The sequence below is a fragment of the Stegostoma tigrinum genome, chromosome 9, assembly GCF_030684315.1.
Source record: "Stegostoma tigrinum isolate sSteTig4 chromosome 9, sSteTig4.hap1, whole genome shotgun sequence".
In the NCBI taxonomy this organism is placed as follows: Eukaryota; Metazoa; Chordata; class Chondrichthyes; order Orectolobiformes; family Stegostomatidae; genus Stegostoma; species Stegostoma tigrinum.
In genome coordinates, this window is record NC_081362.1 from 38,763,900 (window position 1) to 38,789,788 (window position 25,889).

The following is a 25,889-nucleotide window of genomic DNA, read 5'->3' on the forward strand; positions in this document are numbered from 1 at the left end:
TGCTTGCACTCACAGTATCCTTTTCTCCACGGCTGGCTGCAGTTTACTCTTGCTCAACGACTCAGCACATGTTGATCCCACTTGTGCACGTGTTGATCCTATGGCACTGTGCCATTATCTGAGCTGGTGATTGAGAGTACTGGATCAAATTATGGTGTTCCTTTGTCATAAGTCTCCTCGTGTTCACATCATTTCTGTTTTGGCAGCACCGATTGGCCAAATGACAATTTTCATGTAGCAGGATGGCTAGCCACTAGCAATATTGTAGCAGTCAACCAATTATATTTTCATCGACTTGATGTTTCTGAAAATGACCAATTGTGTGGTGGAGTGAGCAGGAAGCTGTGACCTTACTGCTACCTCATAATATCAAAGATCCAGATGCCAAATTTAACGGACACTCAAACAGGCAATCATTTCTAAAAACCAGCAGCATCAGTCGAGTTCTGAGTGGATGTCTTGAGACTACAACTGCTGCTGGAGCTTTCTTCCCTTGCTCTCCCCTCTTTCTGCTGAAAATCTTAACTGCTGGTATCACAAGGTCAACTTATCCCTCACGTCATCTCTCCATCATTCTTTACCTCCCATCTGCATATACTGACTTTCCCTGTGTGGTCCAGTTTATTCTTTCTGGCCTTCATGAAATCTGGCAGTTCTGCCGTGACTCACCCTTCCTCCCTTGGTCAGCAAGGTCCTGCTCAATCAGAAATGTGCCAAATGCACCAACAAAGCTCCAATGAAAGGAAAGCACCTTCATTCAAAATCCACTAGGGACTGCAACTCTCTTGTGGTCACCTATCTTCTCCTCTATCCATCTTCAGTCCGCCTCCCCCTCTCTCCCTACTTATTTCAGAATCCTCTCCTCTCCCCATCCCCCTTTTCAGATGAAGGCTCTAGGCCCGAAAAGTCAGCTTTTGTGCTCCTAAGATGCTGCTTGGCCTGCTGTGTTCATCCAGCTCCACACTTTGTTATCAGGGAGACTCTCTGGCCTGCTGCATGCTACCTTTAACCAGTTGTGAAGCTGAAGGCACATGTTTCTTTATCACTGTAGGCGTATCATTACTCTGGATGAAATGGTGTTTAGTAAATATGCATAGTATGGTGGCGCATAACAAAAATATTCCAGCTGCTAGCGAGTTTTGAGAAGATTTGTAGCTCAGGTTGAGGTTCTGGACGTGAGTTTGCTCACTGAGCTGGAAGGTTAGTTTTCAGACGTTTCGTCACCATTCTAGGTAACATCATCAGTGAGCCTCCGACGAAGCGCTGGTGTTATGTCCCGCTTTCTATTTATCTGGTTAGGTTTCCTTGGGTTGGTGATGTCATTTCCTGCGTTGATGATGTCATGATGTTTAGGTTTCCTTGGTTGAACATCATGACATCATCAACACAGGAAATGACATCACCAACCCAAGGAAACCTAACCAGATAAATAGAAAGCGGGACATAACACCAGCGCTTCGTCGGAGGCTCACTGATGATGTTACCTAGAATGGTGACGAAACGTCTGAAAACTAACCTTCCAGCTCAGCGAGCAAACTCACATCCATATTCCAGCTGCTTACCATCAGGAAGCTCAATTTGCCTTCAATACACTACATCCTTAATTCCCTCCCTTCATTCCTACCTTTAGGAAGCTGACATTTCACTTCCTGAAAAACTGTGTGCATCCGCCCACTTGGTTTCCCATTTAGGGTAGCAATGCAAGAGACCAGCCAACATCACATATCTGTTCTGATAGAGGGTAATCATTGACTGAAGAGTTAACTTTGCTGCTGTCCACAGATACTGCCTGAGCAACTTGCTACTTCCAGTATTTTCTGCTTTTATTTTGGATTTCCAGCATCCACAGTATTTTGCATTTGGTGTTACTGTCAAATCAGCGTAACTGAGACCATTGTGTAGACACTCCTCAAGGCATTATTAACACTGTCATCAATATGGTGTCACTGGAGACTGCATTGTAAGTGTGTGGCACCAAAGTCTTTATTAAATGCTGTTGTAGGCAGATGTTGTACTATCTAATCCTCTTGGATTTATTCCTAAATAATCCCGAATGGATTATATGGAAATTGGCAAATCCAATGCGTGTGTAACAGTAGAGGCTGTTGTTGCTGAACAACAAATTTCTTTTTGTAATTCTACTTACTGCTTGCATTTAACTTTAGATGCAAATCAAGGTGCCTAAAAACAAAGGATTAATTTTCTAATAATGTAATAACAGCAAAAATGTCTTCACCTTATCAGTCATTCACTTTCTCTGCTTTGTTGCTGAATAGAGAAGCTCAGTTTGGGCAGGGAAAGAGAAAATGGCAAAGCAAACCTTTGTGTTTAGAGAGAAAAGAAAGCACATAATGAATTGATTTCAGTGAGCAGGGAGGGCTTGTATTCACTGCAGGCTGGCAGCTGGAGTTCAATAATCTTTGACTTATTTTGGGATGGGTCAGAATAACTGATTTGTTTTCGAGTGGATTTTGTGTCGGCAGCAGGTTTGGGACAGCCACTCAAAATGATGAGCCCCTCCATTTTTTTCCCTCTGGTATATAAACGGATAGAAAAGTTGTGTGTTAGAAACCTGCCTGGTTTTCCTTGCAGCTCTCTGTCAGTGTGATGACAAATACAGTCATGAGAGGATGATGGATGTGTACTGTTTTCACCTGATATTGGCTGTAAAAACAGAACCTGCGTGATCTTTCTAATCTGTCAATACATTTGAGAGTGATATGTTTGTGGTGACGTCCTTAAGCTTAAGCGGGTCACAGAAGTTATTAGTGAAGAAGGTGACGGGTGTTTGTTTGGTTGGAAAGCTTTCGCCAAGTTTCAGAAGCAGCTATCTGTGTTTTTAAGCAGGAAAATGATGAAACTGCCTCAGCAAAAACTCAGAAGGCTCTTTATAAAGAGGGTAAGTAAAACGACTTCCTCCTCCTGAAATAATAATGTGTTGTTTGGGAGACAGATCCTTGAAAGGTTTCACTGTGAAAAATCAATTGAAAACTGACAGTGAGTAAATAAGCACTTGGCCATTAATCCTTCAATAATTGCTTTTATATTTTCACACCAAAATTTAAAAATGTTAGTAAGTGAGATCTGAGATTTAATTTTACAGAAAAAGAATAGTTGCTCGTAACAAATTTGGATATTGGATGTGGACTAAAATGCAGACTAATAAATAATAGTCATTCTGAGAAAATGGTCTTACCGAAAGTTTTGGAAGATGTCAAGACCATGAACAGCAATAGTCATACAGTCTGCAATGACCATTTCTGACCTTTGAGATTGTCATCTTGAAATTATACAATCACAGAAATCAGAGCTTTGAAGAAAGTCAGTTAGGCTGTTTCGTCAGTTCTAACTCTTCAAATATTTAATCCTTTTTCACCATCCTTTTCCCAACCCCCATTAAATTCTGTCTTAAGTAGTAACATAATCTCTGTCTCATGAACTGCTGGTAGTAGCCTATTTATATTCTAATGATCTCATGTGTGAAAATACATTTTTAAAAATTTCTTCAATATTCCTCTTCCAAAAGTCCTGATTCTGGGCTCCCTTTGTTTTTGATTTACTGATCAGCAGAATCAATATTTCACCATTTTCTTTCCAAAATGCTGTAAAAGTTTTCAAAATGCCTGTCAAATTCCCTGTTAATATCTATTCCAGTAAGACATCACTGTTGGTATGTTAGAAAAGATGTTTACTGTATGCTTTGCTGGCTCTAGTTTGTTTCTCTGAATGCACAGAGCTAGAACAAGTGGTTAGTCAATCTCATCTGTCATGCTCAAAGTATCTGTTTAATTCTTTCACACTGAGGCACGCATGCAAACTCACATGCAAAAGTGATACATTTGCTGTAAATAACAGTTAGGATGTGATATTTGGTTTCAGCCGAGATGTAGGAACAAGGGATTCTGAAGAACAGTAGTTGATTGACTTATTCAGACCATTTGATTAGGCTGATCTGCATCTTAATTTCATTTTTTTAAAACCTCAGCTCCAGATCCATTGAAACTGTCATCTCATTGAAAACCATGTTCTCAGTACTGAAAACTTCAACCATCCTATATCAGTAATCTTTTGGAGGATAATGTTCTAAATTTCTACAACACTTCATGTTCAACTGAGATTTCCAGTTTGTTGGAACCTGATAAGGAATTCTACTTGATTTGCACTGTCACAGCAATTTCCAATTAGGTATTTTCCCACATCAGTGAAGATTGTTTTTCCTGCACATTATGCAATCAGGCTCACTACAGTTCTTTGGAATGATTATGGTTCTGAGGCAGCATGACTTCTTCAGAACTAAAGGACCTGGAGTTAACACTGTTAGGACATTGGGACCAGCATCTTTAATATCACAAGCCCTACATTGCCATTTTACTTCTGAGTTGCCATTTGATTGAACAGCAGCAGGTGTGATGAGGACATAGATGATACAATGATTTTAGTGAGCATTTAAGAGTGCAATCCAAAAATGGGATGAGACGGCATTAGAAGCAAAAGCAGAAAAAAACTTCCAGAATTTTCAAACAAAGGCAATTCCTCAGTTCAGGGACCTATCCCTTGATAAGCTGGGTGCTGAGGAGTTACAAAAAGACTAAATCATCCTGGGTTTTGAGAGGAAGAAACCTGCTGTTAAGATAAAGAAGGCATGGCTGTATATGTACCAGAAAGTCAGCAGCATGCATACTGCCATATGCTAGAATTTCTGGTTAGCTTTATGGACATAACCAGGTTCTCTGATGCTGCTGTGTTCATCCAGCTCTATACCGTATTACCTCAGAATCTCCAGCATCTGCAGTTCCTACTATCCAAGAAAGTTGTGTCCAGTTATACAATCACCTACAACTTACAGTAGTCATGACCTCTGCAGACCTTATGCACTGCACCTTGTCCTCGCTCCTGTTTAAACTGCTGTGTCAAAGTTATTCCTCCACATATTTCCGAACATATGGTCATTTTCAAGAACGTCTTTCAATGTTTGTAGATGGCTTTGTGTCAAATATATTGGGAGGGGACTTCTCGGGGAAGAATGGTAATTGAGTATGGTTCTGAAACCATTGGCATTACTAACCGAATCTTACATTGATAAGGGCAACTCTGCCATCCTGGGCAACAGCGTGAGCATTGAAATTTTAATCTTTATCTTTGTTGGCTTTCTCCTCAATCTCAACTTCCTTCTCCTGACTCTCAGATTTTTCCACATATCTTGTCAAGGACATCAAGTAAAATCATTATTATCATGTTGTAACAAAGTTGAAACAAAAATATTTCTGAAGAAAGTGATGCAGAAATACCTCAGTCTAACAAATCCAGGGTGCATGAGATCTGGGAAGGAAAGATAGTACTGCCATATCTTGGAACTTTCTACATGGTGCTGCTGCAACTCCAGGACATCCCTGTACAAAAAAAAAGCCTTTGGGAACTGTTAACACTGGGAAGAGCTTATGGGAATGAATTTCTTTGGAGTTGTGCTTGCTCCTCCCCCAATATCTTGATCGACAGTACATTGGAAATCCCATTTATGCATATAAGTTAAACTGGCAATGCCAGGGCAGGAATGGAAATGGATCAGGGGAATTTCCTGGCTCTAAGATTTTGGCAGTATGGAGTATGGTGACCATGGGTTCTAGTAGCAATGGGAGGACAATTCTGAGACCTGGAAACAAAGCTGAGATGGTTTCTCTCCATCTACATTATAGGTTCCCATAATAGTTTGAAAACCTCAACCAAATTGCTGATTAATCTTTTAAATTCCAGTGAATTTAACACAATTTTCAATAATTTCTCACCATAATTTAGCCGTTGGCATTTATGTTTTCTTTTGGGAAATCTATACTGTGCTTCATTCAAAGCCAATACATTCTTCTTGAGTGTGGTCACTGGAATTGCTTATGGGTGTGGACTTTTAACTTTTTTTTTAACATGGGATGCAGGCATCATTTGCAAGACAGACCTTTGTCACCTGTCCATAATTGGCCTTGAGAAAAGTATTGGAGAGTAATAGAAACTGCAAGTCTTCATCTTATTCTAATTCTACGTTCTTCATCACCTTCCTTCTCACTCTCCTTACTCTCCCTTTCTCATTAATTTTTGTTTTCTCTTCTTTATCTCTAGTTCAAACCTCCCTCTTTCTTATCCAACTTCACGCACTTATTCACCCTTATCCTTTGTCTGTACATTGTCATTAGGTAGAATTATTCTGTTGTTGATGTGTAATGGTTGTCATATTGACAAATTTGTGATCGTATTCAATGCAGGATTGTTGGGTGATTGCGGAGTTAAACATAGGATAAAATATGATCAATGCATATTATAACAGTTTCTTCTACAATGATCTGAGAATACCGCGAATTAAGAACCTTAGGTGAAGAATACTGCAGCAAGTAATTCCCCAAAGCTTGCCCACCTTCTGTAAAGCACATGCCAAGAATGTAATGGAATGCTTCCCATTTGCCTGGATGAATGCAATCCAACAGCATTCAAGAAGCTTGATACTATCCAGGACAAAGCTACCTCCCTGACGGGCAGCACAACCCAAGCATCCATTCCGTCCACCACTGATACTCAGTAGCAGCTGTGCATACAGTCTATACTATGCACTGTAGAAATTTTCCAAAGATCTTTAGACAACACCTTCCAAACCCATGAATTCTGTCATCTAGAAAGACAAGGGTAGCCGATACATGGAAACACCCAAATCTGCAGGTTTCCCTCCAAGGCACTTACCATTCTGATGTGTTAATATATTACCATTCCATCACTGTTGCAGGGACAACATCCTGAAATTCCCTGCTGAATGGCATTGAGAGACTACTTATAGCATATGGACTGCAGTGGTTCAAGAGACATCTCACCATCACCTTTTCAAAGGCAGCTAGGGACAACCAGTTAAGCTCACATACCACAAGTGAATAAAAAAGAACATCCATTATGTTATTTAAAAAAAAACGTTAAAAAAAATTAAATTTAAACCACTATGAACATCCCATTCTTAATTCATAGGCTGACAGATAAATTGCTTGAGAAACCACAATGGATTAAATCTTAAAAACTGAAAGAACTGTGGATGCTGTGAATCAGGAACAAAAACAAAGCTGCTGGAAAAGCTCAGCAGGTCTGGCAGCATCTGTGAAGAGAAATCAGAGTTAAATTTCAGGTCTGAGGAAGGGTCGGAAATGGATTAAATCTTACGGGTTACAGGCATTTTGCCAACAGGAGGATGTGCCTCACATTACTTGGGAAAGCAACAAGGTTCATAGACTCATTAATCTTGTGGCAGGTCACAGATGTAAGGTGCTGGATATTCTGTGGCCTAAAGTGGATACTGCTGGAACTAAATTTGCTACAATCCTAATGATCCCTCCATTCTCTGGATCAGCTGCCCTTGATTCATTAGATTCAAATTTTTACATTCTTGTTTGATGGTGCCTCCATTTTGAAGAGCCTCAAAGTCTTCTTCTGCCTGTCTCAAAGGCACCCACCTGCCTGGATGGGTTTTATTTGATTGGACTGGCAGCATCAAAAGCCTGTCCTCCTCCTTAATTGAATATACAGATGTTTAGTTACAGGATGCCTGGCGAACTTGTGTTGTGTAGTGATTGTCATGAGGTCAGCCATGTGGACTTCTGAGAACATGTGTTGTCTGATTGTATCAGATTAACAGCCCCAATCAGTGGGCCCTGGCTGACAGATAAGGAGTGTCAGGCATCTTGTTGATTCCGAGAGCCGGTTCTGCGGGTGCTGGATCAGTGTCAAGGACTGTCTATATGTAAATAAATGGTGACTAGATGATGGGATACCAGCCTCTGTGGAGTTATTTCAGTGACAATGAGAGAAAAACATGCTCCTGAAGAAATTTGCTTGCAACTATCGTCTTTGAGTTGAGATAATCATTTCTGGCATCATGCCTTTATTTGGGAAATTTGTTTAGATTGACACTGCCACCAAGAACCATGCCCAGTATAACATGGAAAGAACGCATTATTTTTCCAAGCAAATGACATTGGGCCAGATGAAAAACAACAAACAATCCTCCTGACAGCTTGGGACTCGCAGCTTTTTTTGTTTCCCTAAGGCAGAAGATTCTGAAACATTTCAAGAATTGATGGATTTAGATAAGGAATATTACAACTTCAAGTCTCTGCTAATTCTAAGATGCTATCAGTTTTATTCAGCAATTCGAGAACTGTGGAATCCATATCAAGGTTGGTAACTAGATCAAGACAACTGGCAGTGGCATGTGACTTTGGGTTAACCATTACTGAGATGATGCTGAGAGACCATTTAGAATGTGGAATTAATGAAGTAACGATGCAAAAGTGCCTGCTAGCCCAACTGGACTTCAAACAGGTACTATAATTGGCAATATCATTGGGAAATGTGACAAGTGGCGCATCTAAATTATAGGGTATATCCATTGAAGTGGACACTGTGACTGGTTCAATTGAGCTTGGGGAGCACCACTTGAGTGAAGATAGTTGCATAGCCTCACTCAGGACATATCCCGAACAGCATGTCCAGGTCAGCCCATGGCAAACTCCAAAGTAGCACCAAGACTCAGCCAAACAGTTTAAATTTTCTTCAGGATCTGGGCCAACAAGCCATTGTAGTTGCTGCAAAAATGCAGACTCAAGACTGCAAAAGACCTGTCTAAATTGAGTAAGAGAGCTTGTAGACTGGTATCCAAGAGAGTGCGCACTCTGCAAAGTCCACCTACATCTGGTTTGGAACAGTTCAATTGTTTAGCAACATCCAAAGCAGAAAGAATCAGAACAAAAGTCTGGTTAAATGGTCAACTAGCTGAAATGGAGATCAAAACTGGCATGACTGTTTCAGTGATCGCAGAATCAGCCTTTAATAAAATTTGCCCTGGACTCCAACCTTTAAGTTTGCACAGGACCTCGGCTAGACTGAGAACGTATACTGGGGAACCTTTCCAGGTTTAAGGGTACGACTTTGGCTCCGGTCTCTTATGCAAAGCAGCTGGTTTAGTTAGCACTGATTGTCATTAAGGGCTTGGGCCCAATCTTGATGGAACAAATACGATTGAGAATGATTCACCTACATTGAGTCAACAGTTTTTGTTTAGAAAATAGCTGCCTCTCTGAAGTCCTTGCTAAATTCCTTGAAGCTTTTTAGATAGGTCGAGGGGCTATCAAATGAGCCAAGACGACCTGACATGTTGACCAAGAAGTAATTACATGATTTTTCAAGGCCCACCCAGTGCCATTTGCCTTATGGACAAAAGTAGAGGTGGAAGTCAGAAGGCTGTAAAATGAGGGAATCATCAAACCAGTCGAGTTTGCGGAATGAGCAACGCCAGTTGTATTGATTTGTGAAGCCAGATGGGTCGGTTCGCCTTTGTGGGGATTTTGAACAAACAGTAAATTGTTTTTTGCAGCTGGATAAACCCAATTCCTCACATAGAGGATTTATACGCAAAGCTGGCAGGGTTGCTGTCCTTCATAAAAATGGACATGAGCCATACATACTTGCAATCGCAATGAAATGAGGGTTTCCAGGGATATGCTACAATTAATACCCATAAGGTTTGTACCAGTATATAAGACTGATAACTGGTTTATTGTCAGCCTGCACAATTTTTCAGTGGACATTGGAGAACTTTTTATAAGGTCATTTATTTGGATGATGTGCTAATAACGGGGAAGGAAAGTAAAAAGCACTTAAACAACTTGGACATAGTCCTTAGATATTTCTCCCAAGTGGATGTATACATTAGAAAGGGAAAAATAATGTGTTCCAGGCACCCCAAGTGACCTATTTGGGTTGCAGAGTTAACAAGACCAGGTTACACATGTGAGAAGATAAGGTGAGGGCAATTGAAGGAGCTCTGGCTTCCATTTCTATACCACAGCTTAGGTATTTCCTTGGACTGGTGAATTATTATGGAAAGTTCATGTATAACCTGGTCTCCTTCATGATACTTTTGCATCAACTCTTAAAAATGGACCAGCCTTGGAACTGGTCATGCAGCCAAGCCATAGCTTTTAGGGAAGTGAAGAAACATCCATCATCCTCCAAGCTGTTGGCACTCTGATACCATGTGAGATCTGGTATTAGCATGCAATGCTTAACCATACAGCATTGAAGTAGCGTTAGCTCATAGCATTCACAATGGAGAGGAATGCCCAATAGCGTATCCATCTAGGACTTCTGCTCATTCAGAGTGTAAATACGCCCAGATAGAGAAGGAAGGTATGACAGTCATATTTGGAGTCAGGAAGTTACACCAATATATTTATGGGCATGAATTTGTAATTATAACAGATCACAGACCCTCACTAGGTTTACCTAGAGGAAAGGCAGTGCCACTCCACAGCTTCACACCGAATTCAGAGATGGGCTCTTATACTAAGTGTATTGAGTTAGAGTTAGAATGTCTAGGAGGCCAAATAGCAACTGCACTGATTTACCTCCCACTGGCAGATACACCAGCAATGTCAGTACCACTGGAAGAATCCATATTAGTTTTAAATTTTCTGGGCATAGTTCCAGTCACAGCTTAAAATATCAGACTTTGGATGCAGAAAGAAACAGTCCTGGTAAAACTGAACCAGATGGCGGTGATGAGGAAGGCTCTTGGGCAGTCATCACTAGAATTGAAGTCTTTTTGGACCCAGAAAGACCAGATCACAGACGAGGATGGTGTATTATTATGGGGAGCAGGAGTGATTATACTGAGCAGAGATCACTACCAGATGTTGGCTGGACTCCACCAGGATCATCCAGGGGTTGTTGGTGAGAACTTATTTCTGGTGGCCAGGATTGGATGCAGGTATATTCATATTGGTGGGACAGTGCCCAGAGTGCCAGCATGGACAAAAATTACTGCCAGCAGGTCCCTACATTTGTGGGAATGGCTGGGTAAACCCCGGACTTTGGTTACACATTCAACTATGCAGGTTCTTTCATGGGCTCAATGTTCTTTGTCATTGTGGACACATACTCAAGGCGGCTTGACATGCATACAGTCCATTCATCAATCATGGGACTGACGATGGAAAAGCAGTGTGCAACTTTTACAATACACTGATTCCCAGAAGCATTGCTTGCAGATAACAAGCTATCATTTACCAGCAAGTAAATGGTATATGTCTTATGAGGACAGCTCCATGCCATCCCAGTGACAATGCCAAACTTGAAAGTCAGAATGGTAACTTAATCATTGCAACTTACTGCTTACTCCCCTGGATCTCCACCAGTCATGGACAGCTCAAGGAATATTCTGTGATGTGGAGTTGCTGGTGTTAGACTAGAGTGGACAAGGTCAAAAATTACACAATATCAGGTTATAGTCCAACAGATTTACTTGAAAACACCAGCTTTCAAAGCTCTGCTCCTTCTTCGGAAGTAATGCGGCAGAGGAGGTATGCCGACACAAAACTTATAAGCAGAAAGGTACCAACCCTAAAAATGGCTTGCCTGACCATCTATTGTTGAATCTTTAATCAGTTAGAAAGGAGACACAGGTTTCTAATGATTTAAAATGCAAATCTCAGAGCTTCTTTCAAGTCGTTGCCCCAAGATAATTAAAGATTTTATCCATGAGTACAAAAGGTGACATCTCAGGTCAGACAATGCATTTTTAGGTGTGAGGCCTTGTTTAGGATCTGTGTTTTAACCTGGAGCCAGTTTGGGTATTTTTTGAACAAAATAGAATGTATCTGCGAAAACACAAACCTGTAACGTGACATGAACCCAAGATCACAGTCGAGGCCATCCTCATGGGTATGGAACTTGGCTACCAGCCTCTGCTCAGTGGTTTTGCATTGTGTATCTTGAAGTCCATCTTGGAATATGCTTATCCGAAGATCAGAAGCTGAATGTCCTTGACTGCAGAAGTGATCCCGCCCACTGGGAAGAAACATTCCTGTCTGGTGATTGTTGCATTTTGTCCATTCATCTGCTATCGTAGCATCTGCATGGTCTCGCCAATATACCATGACTTAGGCCATCCTTGCCTGCAGAGTATGCTATAGACCATGTTGAATATCTGAATATCTACATGAATATCGGCTGTGCGTGTGGTGGGTCAGGTTCCCAAGTGTGATGGTAGTGTCCATGTCAACGATCTGACATGTCTTTGACATGCCATGGCAGGGTTATGCGGCGCTGTGATTGACATCTTAGATGTTGTGATTGACACGTTCTCCTGAAGGCTGGGTAATTTGCTGTGAGCAATGTCTGTTTAAGGTTTGGCGGTTGTTAGAAGGCGAGCAGCGGAGGCATAGGGAAGATCCTGGCGAGGTGCTCATCATCATTGATAATGTGTTGAAGACTATGAAGAACATGGTGTAGTTTTGCCGCTCCCAGGAAGTACTGGATGGCAAAGGGCACCCTATCAGTCGAATCCCATGGCTGTATTCTGAGGAAGTCATTATGGTTTTACACTATGGCACGTTGGAACTGACAAATGATAAGTTGAGTCTCATATCCTGCTCTTATGAGGGCATCCTTCAACACCTTCAGGTGTCTGTCACATTCCTCCTCATCTGAGCAGATCCTTTGTATGCACAGGGCTTGTCCATAGGGGATGGCTTTTCTAATATGTTTAGGGTGGAAGCTAGAGAAGTGCAGCATCATGAGGTTATCCGTGGGCTTGCAGTAGCATAAGGTGCTGAGGTGTCGTCCTTGATGGGCATGCATGTGCCCAAGAATGAGACTGATCCTGAAGAGTAGTCCATGGTAAGTCTGATGCTGGGATGAAACTTGTTGATATCACTATGTAGTTGTTTCAATGATTCCTCGCCATGAGTCCAAAGGAAGAAAATGCCCCCAGTGTATCTGAAGTATAGCATTGGTTGGAGGTCCTGCGCAATAACAAAGTTTTGTTTGAACCTGTGTGTGAAAAGTTTGGAATGTTGAGGAGCAAATTTGGTCCCCGCGGCTGTTCCGTGTGTCCGGACGAAAAACTGATTATTGAAGGTGAAGATGTTGTGGTTGAGTATGAAGTGGATGAGTTGTAGGATGGCGTCTGGAAATTGGCAGTTGGTAGTAATAAGAACTGAGGCTGTTGCGGCAATGCCATCGTTGTGGGGGATGCTGGTGTAGAGTGCTAAAATGTCCACTGTGATGAGGAGTGTTCCTGGTTCAACTGGTCCGTGGGTGCTGAGTTTCTGAAGGAAACCTGTAGTGTCGTGACAGAAGCTGGAAGTTCCCTGTACAACTTTTCCGGATGGTGGGATCGGTTTCAAACGTGGTGAGAGGGGAAGCTTAGTTATTGCTTCTGGTGATGCTAAGTTTCTCCAGTTTCTTGTTCTTGGTATCCATGTAGGTGGTGTAGTTCCACTGCCTTGTCTGCTTGGCAGAGTCTCGTAACTGTTCTGCTGTATCCCAAGCGCAAGCTGAGAATATGGACTCTATCTCGATTTCAAGGTTGTGGTGCCTGCTGTAGAGTCAATGTAGGAGATGATTGAGGAGTTTACAAAAGGCACGACAGCATAGTCTCTTAAGTGTATTCTGTGTTGTAGGTTGACTTGATTGGATTCATGATCTGTAGCTGTTTTGGGATCTTCTCTGTTTCTTGCATTTCTGTAGGAACTTGATGTCTGCGAGAATATATGCGATCTTCTAGGAGATTGTCTCTAACTTGAGCCAGCAATTGGTGGTGATGATAGTAGCCATGATATGGAAGTGCCAGTTTTAGACTGTGGTGGACTAGGTCAAAAATCACACAACACCAGGTTATAGTCCAACAGGTTTATTTGAAAACACTAACTTATTAAGCTCTGCTCCTTCCAAGGGTATAGTGTGGAAGAGGAAGTATCCTGCTACAGAATTTATAAGCAGAAAGATACCAGCCCTAAAAATGGCTCGCCTGACCATCTATTGTTGAATCTTTAATCGGTTAGAAAGGAGACACAGGTTTCTGTTGATTAAAATGCAAATCCCAGAACTTCTTTCAAGTCATTACCCTAAGACAATTAAAGGTTTTTGTCAGTGTAAGCAAGAGGTGACATCTAGGTCAGACAATGCATTTCAGGTGTGTTTAGAATCTGTCTATGTTTTAACCTAGAGTCAGGTTGGGTATTTTTTGAACAGAATAGAATGTATCTGCAAATACACAAACACATTGGATGAGATAATTCACCCCATGGATTTATGTTTGTGTATGTGCGATTGTGTATGTGTGCATGTGTATGTGTGTGTGAGAGAGAGTGAGAGAGAGAGAATGGGCAGTGAATGCATTCATCCCCTATACACCAGGACCTCCAGATCCCCATGGGCAAAGCAGAGAGCCATTTGCTACACCCAATATGTCTGAAGTAAGTGACAGGAACTGTGTGGGGTAGCTGTTTGACTGGATGCACAGCTGAACTTTAAAGATGATGGCACCAGGAATTCTGCAAGGTCCTGGGAGCGGCTGGTACTTTTGCCTGAGGTGAGTGAGAGAATATGCTGTGTGTACCGGTAATGATGTAGTTTGGAAAACTAATGTGAGAAAACTCACTAGGGCCTGCAGAATAACTCTTCCATGAAATTTGCCCAGATTGGAAGCCAGAATTTGTGATAAAATTCAGCCCATGAATACATCAAAGAATATGCTTTAGTTGAAACAAAATATGACATTTCATTGCAATGACCAATAGCAGTAATTCACGGAGATGTAACATTGCTGATTGCACCAAACTGAAACTTCCACCTCTTTAAATTTATCGTCATTCCTATTCCATTGAATTAATTCAAAGGTTATTTATTGATTTCAGTTTTAACTTGCCACATTAACTCTATTAAGATTTCTCATAATCAGCAGAAGAAACATGAAGAACACCTGCTCCATTTAGACTCTGGATTTTGATTGAAGTGTTATTTGAAAGTGAGGGCAGGGTTTTCAAAGAGTCCAATTTGTTGTTAGTTAACAGTTTGTGCAAGGATCACTATTTAGTCAGCCTTTAAGGTAAACTATTGTAGCTCCAGTTTAACTGCTACCAGTGTGTTCTTTGACCAAGAGATTTGGATCAATTGACCCAGTGTGAAGAGGTATCCTAGCAGCATAGCTGATCCTGCTATGATTTACTGCTCTATACTAAAAACATTGCAAGAATTAATTAACAACTGTCACTCCCTCTTCGGTAACAAACAATTACCATTCAGTTGGTATTTTAGCATTGTTTTAAAATGGATTTTTCCCTGCCCTGTATCTCTTGTTTTCTCTCAGAGCTCTCTCTATTCTCATAATGTGCAGAAGACAAACCAGCCACAATTCTATTCAATTGCATCTCTCACCTCGTATGTTATATATGTATGTGGACGCAGATTTTTCTCATCCCTGTGCTGAGAAACCCCATTTGCATTGGAAGCCTATTCCTCTGTATATTAGGTGAATCACTTTCTTGATATATTTAATTAGATTAGATTAGATTCCCTATAGTGTGGAAACAGGCCCTTCGGTCCAACAAGTCCACACCGCCACTTGAAACATCCCACCCAGACCCATCCCCCTATAATCCACACACCCCTGAACACTATGGGCAATTTAGCATGGGCAATCCACCTAGCCTGCACATCTTTGGACTGTGGGAGGAAACCGGAGCACCCGGAGGAAACCCACTTAGACACAGGGAGAATGTACAAACTCCACACAGGCAGTCACCCGAGGCTGGAGTTGAAATTTAGTCATGGGCTGCTGGTGTTTCTGACAGCCAACATTTATTGTCCGTCTGTAATTACCCAGAGGGCAGATAAGAGCCAAAATGTGGGTCTGGAGTTACGTATAGGCCAGACCAAATAAGGATGGTAGTTTTCCTTCCCTAAAGGACATGAGTGGTATGGAGTTTTTATGACAATGGTCGCCATTTGGCTGGTTACTTTTTAAAAATGTCTTTCTAAAATTGATTTCAAATTTCACCGTTTACCATGACAGGATTCAAACTCATATCCCCAGAACTTTAGCCTGACTTTATCGGTTACAAATGTAGTGTTATTACAATTACATCGACATCTCCCTGATGATTTGAGAATTACTTACTACTGACCCAGAGAACATTGGCATTTAATGTGCTGAAATGTCTCTGTTGTTATTTTAAAGAAAAGAATTGAGCTCTCCAAAAAACATTGCTGTTTATCAAAGATTCATCTTCACATTCAGTCCAAGCTTGTTGATTTACCTTAGCAATACTGGGCTGAAGTCCAACATATGAACGCACATTGACCTACAATCCACTCAGATTTCTGGTTTGAAATGGACCTGAGTTTGAGTTTCAGTGACATGACTAAAAATAATCATCTTTGATTTTTGTGCAAGAATGCATAATGAGGCTTAGCTGAGACCAGAAATTCATTACATGCTTGAAGCACCTGAACTCAAAGTGAAACATTGCCTAATTGATAGTCTGGCCCAGTGACCTCTGCTGTAAGTACACAATATTTTGACAAGTTAATGAGATTTCAATTGATTATGGTTTCTGCTGTTGATACTGGGTAATTGATACTTCTACTGCCTTGTAATAATGACTCTTTTTTACCACAGTGGGAGCAATTAATGAATGTTTAAAAGTTGTTTTTTTTTTAAAACATCATGTTATTCATTGGCTCTATGCAGTGGGTCAGTAGGCATTGAAGTGCCATTGCTTGGCCAAGGATGGCTTGAGGGTGCATGGATAAAGCATAATGCACGGTGTCATCTGTGAATTCCCAGACTGTACCCTGTACTCCAAGTCTAAACCATTAACATAGAACAAGTAAAGTAGTTAAACTAGTGCTCTGAAAACTCCAATGTGTAACGTTATTCAGTTTGAAAAGCAGCTGCTCGCCATTACCATGTTTCCTGTCACTCAGTCAGCTTTGTATCTGTGTAACCACTGTCCCTTCTATTCTGTATGGGCTTCAAATTACTGACTGCTTATACTATAGCACTTTTCAAACAGTAGTCGTGGAGAATGCGATGGGTGGAAATGGAGCCCAGGGGAAGAGAAAGACAGTGAGGCACACAAAGGGATGGGAAATGGCAGACCAGGGAGAAAGAAAAGCTGGTAATGGGGACCATAAGTAGGTGAAAATGGGTTGGATGTGCTGAAAGCAGTCCATATGACAGCCAGCTCTGGGCTGTATAGGTCGGTAAAGGAAATTGAAGAAGCTGATCAGGCCCTGAAATGTTTGAACTCAATACTGAGTCCTGAAGACTGCAGGGCACCAAAGTGAAAAATGAGATTCAATCCTTTCAGTTTGCACTGAACCTCACTGGAACAGAGTAGCAAGCCTGAGACAAAGATATTGGCTAGAGAGCACAGCAGTGCATTAAAGTGGCAGGCAGTCGGAAGTTTTGGGTCATTTCTGGTGACAAAACATAAGTGTTCCATGAAGTGGTGGTCCCTTTTGTGTGTTATCTCCCCTGTGTAGAGGAGATCACATGTGAGTAGTGAATAGAGTAGACTAGATTGAGTGAAGTACGGGTAAATCGCTGCTTCGTCTGCAAGGTCTGTCTGGGGCCTCGGACAAGGAAGGAGGTAAATGGACAGGTTTTACACCTTCTGTGATTGTGTGGGAAGGTGCCATGGGGGCTTGGGGAGTTGTTGGGAGTTAAGGAGGAAGTGAGCAAGGTGTCCCAGAGGGAATGGTCCCTGTGGAATGCTAACAAGGAAGGTGGGGTAACTATGTGTGTGGTGTTGGCATCCCACTGAAGGTAGCATAATAGCACCTTATGATCCTTTGCATGCAGATGCTGGAGGAGTGGAAGATGAGGACCGGGGATGTAATCAGTGTTGTGGGAGGGAAGAGAAGTAGTAATAGCAGAAGTGTGGAAAATAGTTCAGACATGGTTGAGAACCTGTCGACCATGGTGTTAGGGAATCTTTGGTTGGAAAAATGGCGGACATTTCTGAGGTTCATTGTTGCTTCTGGAAACGTACTGGTGAAAATGGTCCTTGGATATTTGAAAAGAATCAATACTGTCCAAAGTAGTTCATGGTATGTGAAATGAAAAATATGCTTCAGCTTTATCTAAATCCAATCCATTCATACACCTTCATTAAAACATCCTGACAAATGACTCCCGCAGACAATACTGTTCAGGTTAATGATGCCTCCACATCCCTGGCTATGTCAAATTCTTTGGCTGAAGTTAGCTTCCAATGTATCCTTTCCCAATTCCCATTAATAGCAGTGTCAGTGTTTTCTCTCCTTTGCAAAACCATCATTCTCTCCCCTTTCAGACTCCCTTTCCTCCAGAATTGGGAGATGTTCTGTAAAGGCACCAAATGGTTATTGGGAGCAAATCAAGTAAGCTTCCTGGTCCTGAATATACTTGTCTCCCCCCAAGTTCACAAGATGTTTTATAATGATACTTTATTTTACAGATCCAGCCTTTCTCCCATTGTTTCTTCTGGAAGCTGCACATTAAGGAAATCTGTTTTCAGAATGTTTAAATTTGACTTGAAGTGTTGCATCAAAAGTAAAGGGACAACTGTGCTTGTGACCTAGCAACCCTTGTCCTAGAAGCAGGACCAGTGAAAGCCATGTAACCAGAAGACAAAGAAGCTATTGCTGTAAAGCACAATGGAAAAACTGCAGCAGACAAGTGAACGGGAAAACAATGTTTATAAGCAGCTGTATGAATGCAATACTGTTAAACAGGATAGACACTTGAAGACAAGGTTATAGCAGATATTGTGAATTAGACAATTCAATGGCTATGCTTGAGTTTTGCCAGACTTGTCCATACCATTTACAGAATTTATGAAAAAGGTCAAACACATTTTTCTGGGAAATCTGTCCCATGAAAATTGTGATGAATCTAGTTAAGGAAGTTTTGCTGTTTGGTGATGACTATATTTGGGGGATTCAGAAAGAGTGGAGTTACCATTACACGTGATTCAAGAACCAAACTGATTTAGTGAGAAATGTGTCAGAGATCTTACATTCTGGAGACTGAGTTTGAAAACCTGTGGTGTCACATTTGGGTGGGGATTAACCTTTGTTCAATGATGAAATAACCCTTGTTGAATGATGAATAATTTATTTATTCCAAATCATAGAATTCTCCACAGTGTGGGAGTAGGCCATTTGACCATTGAGTCCACATTGTCCCTCTGAAGAGCATCCCACCCAGACTCACCCTCTATCCTATCCCTGTAACCTTGCACTTCCCATGGCTAATCTACATAGCCTGCACACCACTGGACACTATGGGCAATTTAGCATGGCCAATCCACCTAACCAGCACATCTTTTGGATTGTGGGAGGAAACTGGAGCATCTGGAGGAAACACGTAGACACTGGGATGAAAATACAAACACCACACAGATGGTCACCCCAGTCTGGAATTCAACCCAGGTCCCTGGTGCTGTGAGGTAAATTGGGGTCTCAAGCACAGCTTCAGGGGTTCTACAAGGTCTCTGCACAGTGTTCTGGTCCTCAAGGCGTCCCGCTCTGGGAATAGCAATGATGGCAACGATGCCCCAGGAGACCCAGGCTCTGCTGCTGCCACGACCTCACCAACACTGCCCAAGAGTCAGCCCAAAAGTCCAGGCTCTAGGCCTACTTCAGCCAGGAGTGCACACCCCGGGGTTCATCACTGAGTCCAGGCTCCAGGCCTACCACCACCAAGTATCCAGGCTCTAGGCCTACTACCACTGCCAGGAGTCCCAGCCCATGCCATCAACCCTGCAGCCACTGCACTGCTGACACTGCTCCAGCCTTGAAGATAAAGAAGAAAAGACGAAGAAAAGAAAAGAGACGAAAAGTAAATAGAATGAATGATGGATGTGAGTTTGCTCGCTGAGCTACTCACATCCAGAAACTCAACCTGAACTACAAATCTTCTCAAAACTCGCTAGAATGAATGATGTCACTGGCCTGGAGCAGACAGGCTCCAACAAGCCTGAACACTACCTACTGTACTAGATATAACAGTGTGGAGCTGGGGGAACACAGCAGGCCAGGCAGCATCAGAGGAGCAGGAAAGTTGATGTTTCAGATCGGGACCCTTCTTCAGAAATGCCAAATACTATCTCTACCTTGCCAGATCTGTGACTTCATGTAATTTGTAATGTCTATAATTTGTCTGTTAATTCATGTGGATGTTAGTTTATGCTAAAATAAAAAACTACCTAATATGGAATCTTAATGATTAATTTCTTCATTTGGAGTCCGTCATCAAATTGGCCTGTTTTGCTTTATTCCTCTTCCACAGACATGGGTCAACTCCATTTATCTGAAGGAAAATTTAATCTCCATGTCCATTTTCACATTATTATCCATACACTGTAGTCCACATCAAAATTAATTTTGGATACATTGCTTGTCCATGGAGAAAAATGTCAGTAAATAAATAATTTTAAAAATGGTCTATCACAGATATTTAATTTTTTCAATTTCTATAGAATAAGCCATTTGAGTACATTTCCTTCATCCGTATGTCAGCTCCTGCTAATGTATCTTATGGAGAAGATCACAACTTAGGTTTGGAGCCAATTTGTCCAGCATTTGAGGGATTGTTGTCTTTTACCGAGTGCATCTTCTTATATTAGAGTCAAAACTTGTGATAAATTTTCATCTGGAAACAGGATAGATAGGAAAACATGTTTTTAAAGAAAACAGTTGGTGAAATTTGTTTTAAGAATATTTCTAAAGTCCTAATATTTCTAAAGTGTTTACATTAATTGTAATGGGGACAATTGTAATTTTTTTGAATAGTATGAAATACTGGATTATGTCCCCTGGCAACCCTTTACCTGAAAACTGTATCGACAAGAAGGCAGTTAACATACAAGAGTCATATGGCTGGCAGGTAAGCTATTTATAAATAGTACAAAGGAATTATGCCACATACAGGAGAACAGAGATAGTGTGTTTATAAACAGCTATGGGTTATATAATCTGTTAAACGTGATAGAAAGCAGAAGACGGGCTTAAAGTAGAGATTGTGAATTAGACATCATGCCAAACATTGACACAGTGCAGTTGAAATACTTCATAACTATTGATTCTACAGTAATAGATCAGTAATCATTCAGCTCAGCAGTCTGACAGAGTCACAGAGTCATAGAGGTGTGTGGCTTGAAAACAGACCCTTCAGTCCAACTCGCCCGTGCCGACCAGACATTCTACATTAATCCAGTCCCATTTGCCGGAATTTTGTCCATATCCCTCTAAACCATTCCTATTCATATATCCATCCTGTTGTTTTTTAAATGTTGTAATTGTACCCACCTCCACCACTTCCTGTGGCAGCTTGTCCCATATACACAGCATCCTCTGCATGAAAAAGTTTCTTCTTAGATCCCTTTGAAATCTTTCCCCTCTCACCTTGAATTCTTTAATTTTAGACTCCACTACCCTGGCATAAAGATCTTGGCTATTCACCATATCCATGCTCCTCATGATTTTAAAAACCTCTATAAATTCACCCCTCAGCCTCCGAAGCTCCAGGAAGATAGCCTACTCAGCATCTCTCTGTAGCTGAAACCCTTCAAATAATGGCATCATCCTTGTAAATCTTTTTTGAACCCTTTCAAGTTTAACAACATCTTTCCTATAGCAGGAAGACCAGAACAAACTCAGCATAAACAATCAGGATAATAGTCAATGATTTCCAATGGGAAGGAATGGCATGTATGTCAAGCAATTTTGGAATGGCCAGAAGAAAAGAAGGGCTAACACATGAGAATGTTCCTTAAGACATTTTCTGCTGATCATAAAGCAGATGTAAGATTTGTAATCACGCTTTACTGTGAACTCACTTGCTTGAATTGCTTCCCATTGTTGATAGTGACAGGGTAGAGTAACAGAGTTGATAGCAAATAGCATGGAAAATAACAGCAACTGAAGGAAATTTAATGAAATGATACATAAATGGCAAATGAAAATTAAGGTAGAGAACTATGAAGGGGCACTTTATTGGTATCAAGCTGAGCACAGGTAACACAATTGAACAATTTTTGAAAGGGTGTAAATGCAGTGAGAGCTAGAGGTGTGCAGATGCAAATCTTGGAAGGTGATAGAGCAAGTTGACATGATTCATAAAAACAGGTTCGAGGGATACTTGGCTCCATAGACAGGGGAAGAGAATGCAAAGTAAGACCATTGTGCTTTACAAATCACTAGTTAAGCTCAGTTGGAGTAGTGTGCCCAATTTTAGGTATTCCACTTCACAAAGGGCACAGAGTTAATTTACTGTATATTAGTAACAATGAGGGCCTCTCGTTCCATGTAGAAACTAGAAAAGCTAAGATCCTTCTCCTTTGAATGGAAAAGGCTAAGGGGAGATTTAATGAAATGTTCAAAATAGTGAAGTGTTTTGGTAGAGTAAACAAGGAAAAACTGTTTCCTGTGGCATAAGAATCAGCAAACTGAGGAGGACAGATCCATGTTAATTAGCAACAGCATAAGAAGTAAGATGAAGAAAATTTATTTTGCAGAGAATTGTTAGGATCTGGAATGCACTGTAGGAAAGAGTAGCAAAAGCAGATTAATTAATAGTTTTGTAATGGTAATGGATAAATACCAGAAGGGCAAAATATTGAAGGCATATGAGGAATGGGCAAAGAGCTGGCAGGGGAGATGGTCAATTCAAGTTGAGAGCATTTAAAGTAAAAGAAAGGAAAATAAATGATTGCAAAAGAATAGGAGCCCAAAGACATTATTTTGTTTGCTGGTGGTGAAAAGGCCTGCATCTCACCTGAACTTAGTTCCATCAATAGGTGGTTGGTTTTTTGCCAGTGCTCAGAGCTTAGAGTCATAGAGATGTGCAGTGCGGAAACAAACCCTTCAGCCCAACTTGTCCATGCTGACCAGATATCATAGATGAATCTAGTCCCATTTGCCAGCATTGGCCCATATTCCTCTAAACCCTTCCTATTCACATCACCATCCAGATGCCTTTTAGATGTTGTAATTGTACCAGCCTCCACCACTTCCTCTGGTAGTTCATACCATATATGCACTATCCTTTGCGTGAAAACGTTGCCACTTAGGTCCCTTTTAACTCTTTGCCTTCTCACTTTAAAACTATGCCCTCCAGTTTTGGAATGCCCTACCTTGGGGAAAATACCTTGTCTATTTATCTTATCCATTCCCCGCATGATTTTATAAACCTCTGTAAGGTCATTCCTCAGCCTTCAATGCTCCAGACAAAATAGCCCCAGCCCATTCAGCTTCTCCCTATGGCCCAAACCCTCCAACCCTGGCAACATGCTTGTAAAACTTTTCTGAATCCTTTGAAGTTTCACAATATCCTTCCTAAAACAGGGTGACCAGAATTGCTCACAGTATTCCAAAAGAGGCCTAACCAATGACCTGTACAGTGCAACATGACTTCCTAACTCCTGTCCAATAAAGGCAAACATACCAAATGCCTTCTTCATTATCCTATTTACCTGAAACTCCACTTTCTAGGAACTGTGAACTTTTACTTCAAGATCTTTCTGTTCAGCAACACTCCCTAGGATCTTACCATTTAGAATATTTGTCCTGGCCTAATTTGCCTTTCCAAACTGCAGCACTTCACATTTATCTAAATTAATTTCCATCTGCCACTCGTCAGCCCATTTGGCTTCTCATTGTGTGGGAAATAATCAGAATGTTGTTCATTCTAATTCAGTTTTAGTCTACTAATTATCTTGACATTGTATTAAAAGTATATCTGTGAAAATGTTAGGAAACATCTCTTTAACAATACCCTTTAGAAGTGCACGTAGAAGATGTAAGTAATTCATTTTTGTATTTTTCCCTTTAAAGCAGTTACGGAATAATCAGAAAATGACATTCCTTTTGACATTTATGGTGTAACAAATTGTAGATTTGAGTACTATTTTAGTATTTAGAAACTTTTTTTAAAAAGAAATTAATGAATGTCTTAAGTCAGTTCTAGTCATGACTTGTTTTCTGACCGATTTTCTTTTCTCTAATTAAGTTGTAAAAGAATTATTGATAGGTAGAGTTGAACAGTCTTGCAGGCTGCAGCCTGTTCAGCAGGAGAATGTGTGCTGGTTATTCAGTAGAATGATGTAGCAAAAATTGTTCAGCATATTATGTTCCATGGCAAAGGGGCTAGACCAGCATATGTGCAACCTTCACATTAGAAGCCATCTTATCGCTTGCATTATAGTGGTGGCATCATGTAGCCTTTGACAGCAACAAAACAAATGCGCTGACTTATCTGTTATACACCTTCCATTTCTGGTTTGTCATTACCAATAAATCCTAATTATCTCTCTACAGTATTATTAATTGAAGAAATTGGTGAGCCAATAATCAGGATTCTGACATTGTAAAATAAAGCGATCTGTGCTAATTAAGTAAACTTATTGAACTGCTGGGATTTAAATGACATAATAATACTTTTAATCATCAGCTTTCATTAAAGGATACAATGAAGGACCGTACACTATCTCTGCATGGAAAGTTGTATGTGAAGGTTTGAATGTAGTAGTGTCTGGGATGTTTCCTTCTCCTCATGTAACTGGTTACAATGGTGCTTACCCTGTCTGAACAACATGGAATTGGTCTGTGATGTTCCCATCTTTGAGTTGTGAAGTGGCCAAGGTGATGGACATTAATTTCTAATTTCCTGTGTCTTGCAAGGTGGGCCAAGAAGCACTGGAAGCCTACATGTTCTTACTCTTTTGACCAGTTGATTAGAGCAAATATGAAATGATGTAATTAGTACAGTGTCTTTAGTGGAATGAATTGAGCATCTGGGGTTGCTATGTTTAGATGCACTCTCTCTGGAAATGCTTGCATTGCCACTGAGAGTGAGAGGTTGCCTGATGCTTCTCTGAATTTTTGCACACTGGTGGGTGTATCCTGAGCCTGTGTGTGGGGTTATTCTATTCTTTCTGATATTTTATTGAAATAGTATCTGGTTGCTAAGAATTATTTGTTTTATTGCTCTGATCTACATGAAGATGTATTGGTCTATGTGAAGGCACATTAAAACTCACATAGAGTTTATTTATGGCCAGGAAGTTGAAAAGGGATCCCGTGATCAGTGTTGACACACTGCAGATCTTGTCTGTGTAAATGACATCCAGATGCATTGGGAGCTTTCATCATTTCAGCATCTCAACCTTAATGATGCCATAGAAACAATCCTCACAAGGGGAAGTTTAAAACTAGAATTGGTTTTTTTTTGCATGAAAGAACGTTATTTTACAAATAACAGGTAGGGGCTTCTAGCCATGATCATTTGTATTTTGACTGTGTTTGAATAGTTATAAAAGAGTAGAATAAGATTCAAAAGAGTCTCTGCAGTATGATGCTCTGAGTGATTTGGCTGAAAGCATTGAGTAAGAAATCAGCTCAGTGTTGCTATAGTAACTGAAACCACCTTGTTGCCAAGGGTTTCATGACATGAATGTTTCAAGATGAGTGACACAGGGGTGACTGTCGTTGAGCAAAGCTTCCACTTGCTCCTTTTTGAAATAGACTCACAATCACTTTTAATAAAGACCTACATTACTTTTACTTTTGGGTCTTGACATTCCAGTAAGAGCTCCTTTTGATACAATTGCCTCTTTTTGGTGGAAAACTCTTCAATCAATTACAAGTTCAATTCCTATCAGCAGCTTTAGGTGTATTCACATAATCAGGACCATTGATTTCATAGGATAAGATTATTCTGCTTTGGTTAAAAAATTAGTCAGTGGCTCATTTCGCCTCATTCATTCAATGAACTGTTTTGGGGATCAACCTTAGATTTGTTATTTTGACCAGCTTCCAGCAAAATGTAAACTATTTGGAGCTGAGAGTTGCATGGGAACAGGAGGTCCATGAGACAACATCTAAAATGGATCTCAAGAACTTGCAGCAATAGAGTGGACCAACTACCTCCCAGGTCAGCTAAAGGGGACGGTCTGGTTAAAAGAAATATTGGAAAATTGTTTGGTGCAAATTGGCCTGCAATCAAGTACACTTTCTTAAGTTGCTTTTTTAGATCA

General features: G+C 40.8%; 1 protein-coding gene across 2 annotated transcripts in view; it reads left to right on the forward strand.

Moving 5' to 3' along the window:
• Positions 1 to 25,889, forward strand: part of LOC125454879 (ribosomal protein S6 kinase alpha-2) — a 427,165-nt gene that overhangs the window by 43,146 nt on the left and 358,130 nt on the right. Inside the window, exon 4 of one of the 2 annotated variants that reach the window (XM_059648491.1) lies at positions 20,647 to 20,740. In XM_059648491.1, the coding sequence (XP_059504474.1) occupies positions 20,647 to 20,740 (94 nt within the window). Of the gene's footprint in view, positions 1 to 2,633; positions 2,900 to 20,646; positions 20,741 to 25,889 lie in introns of those variants that run through there. The other variant, XR_009446145.1, reaches the window with a different exon arrangement.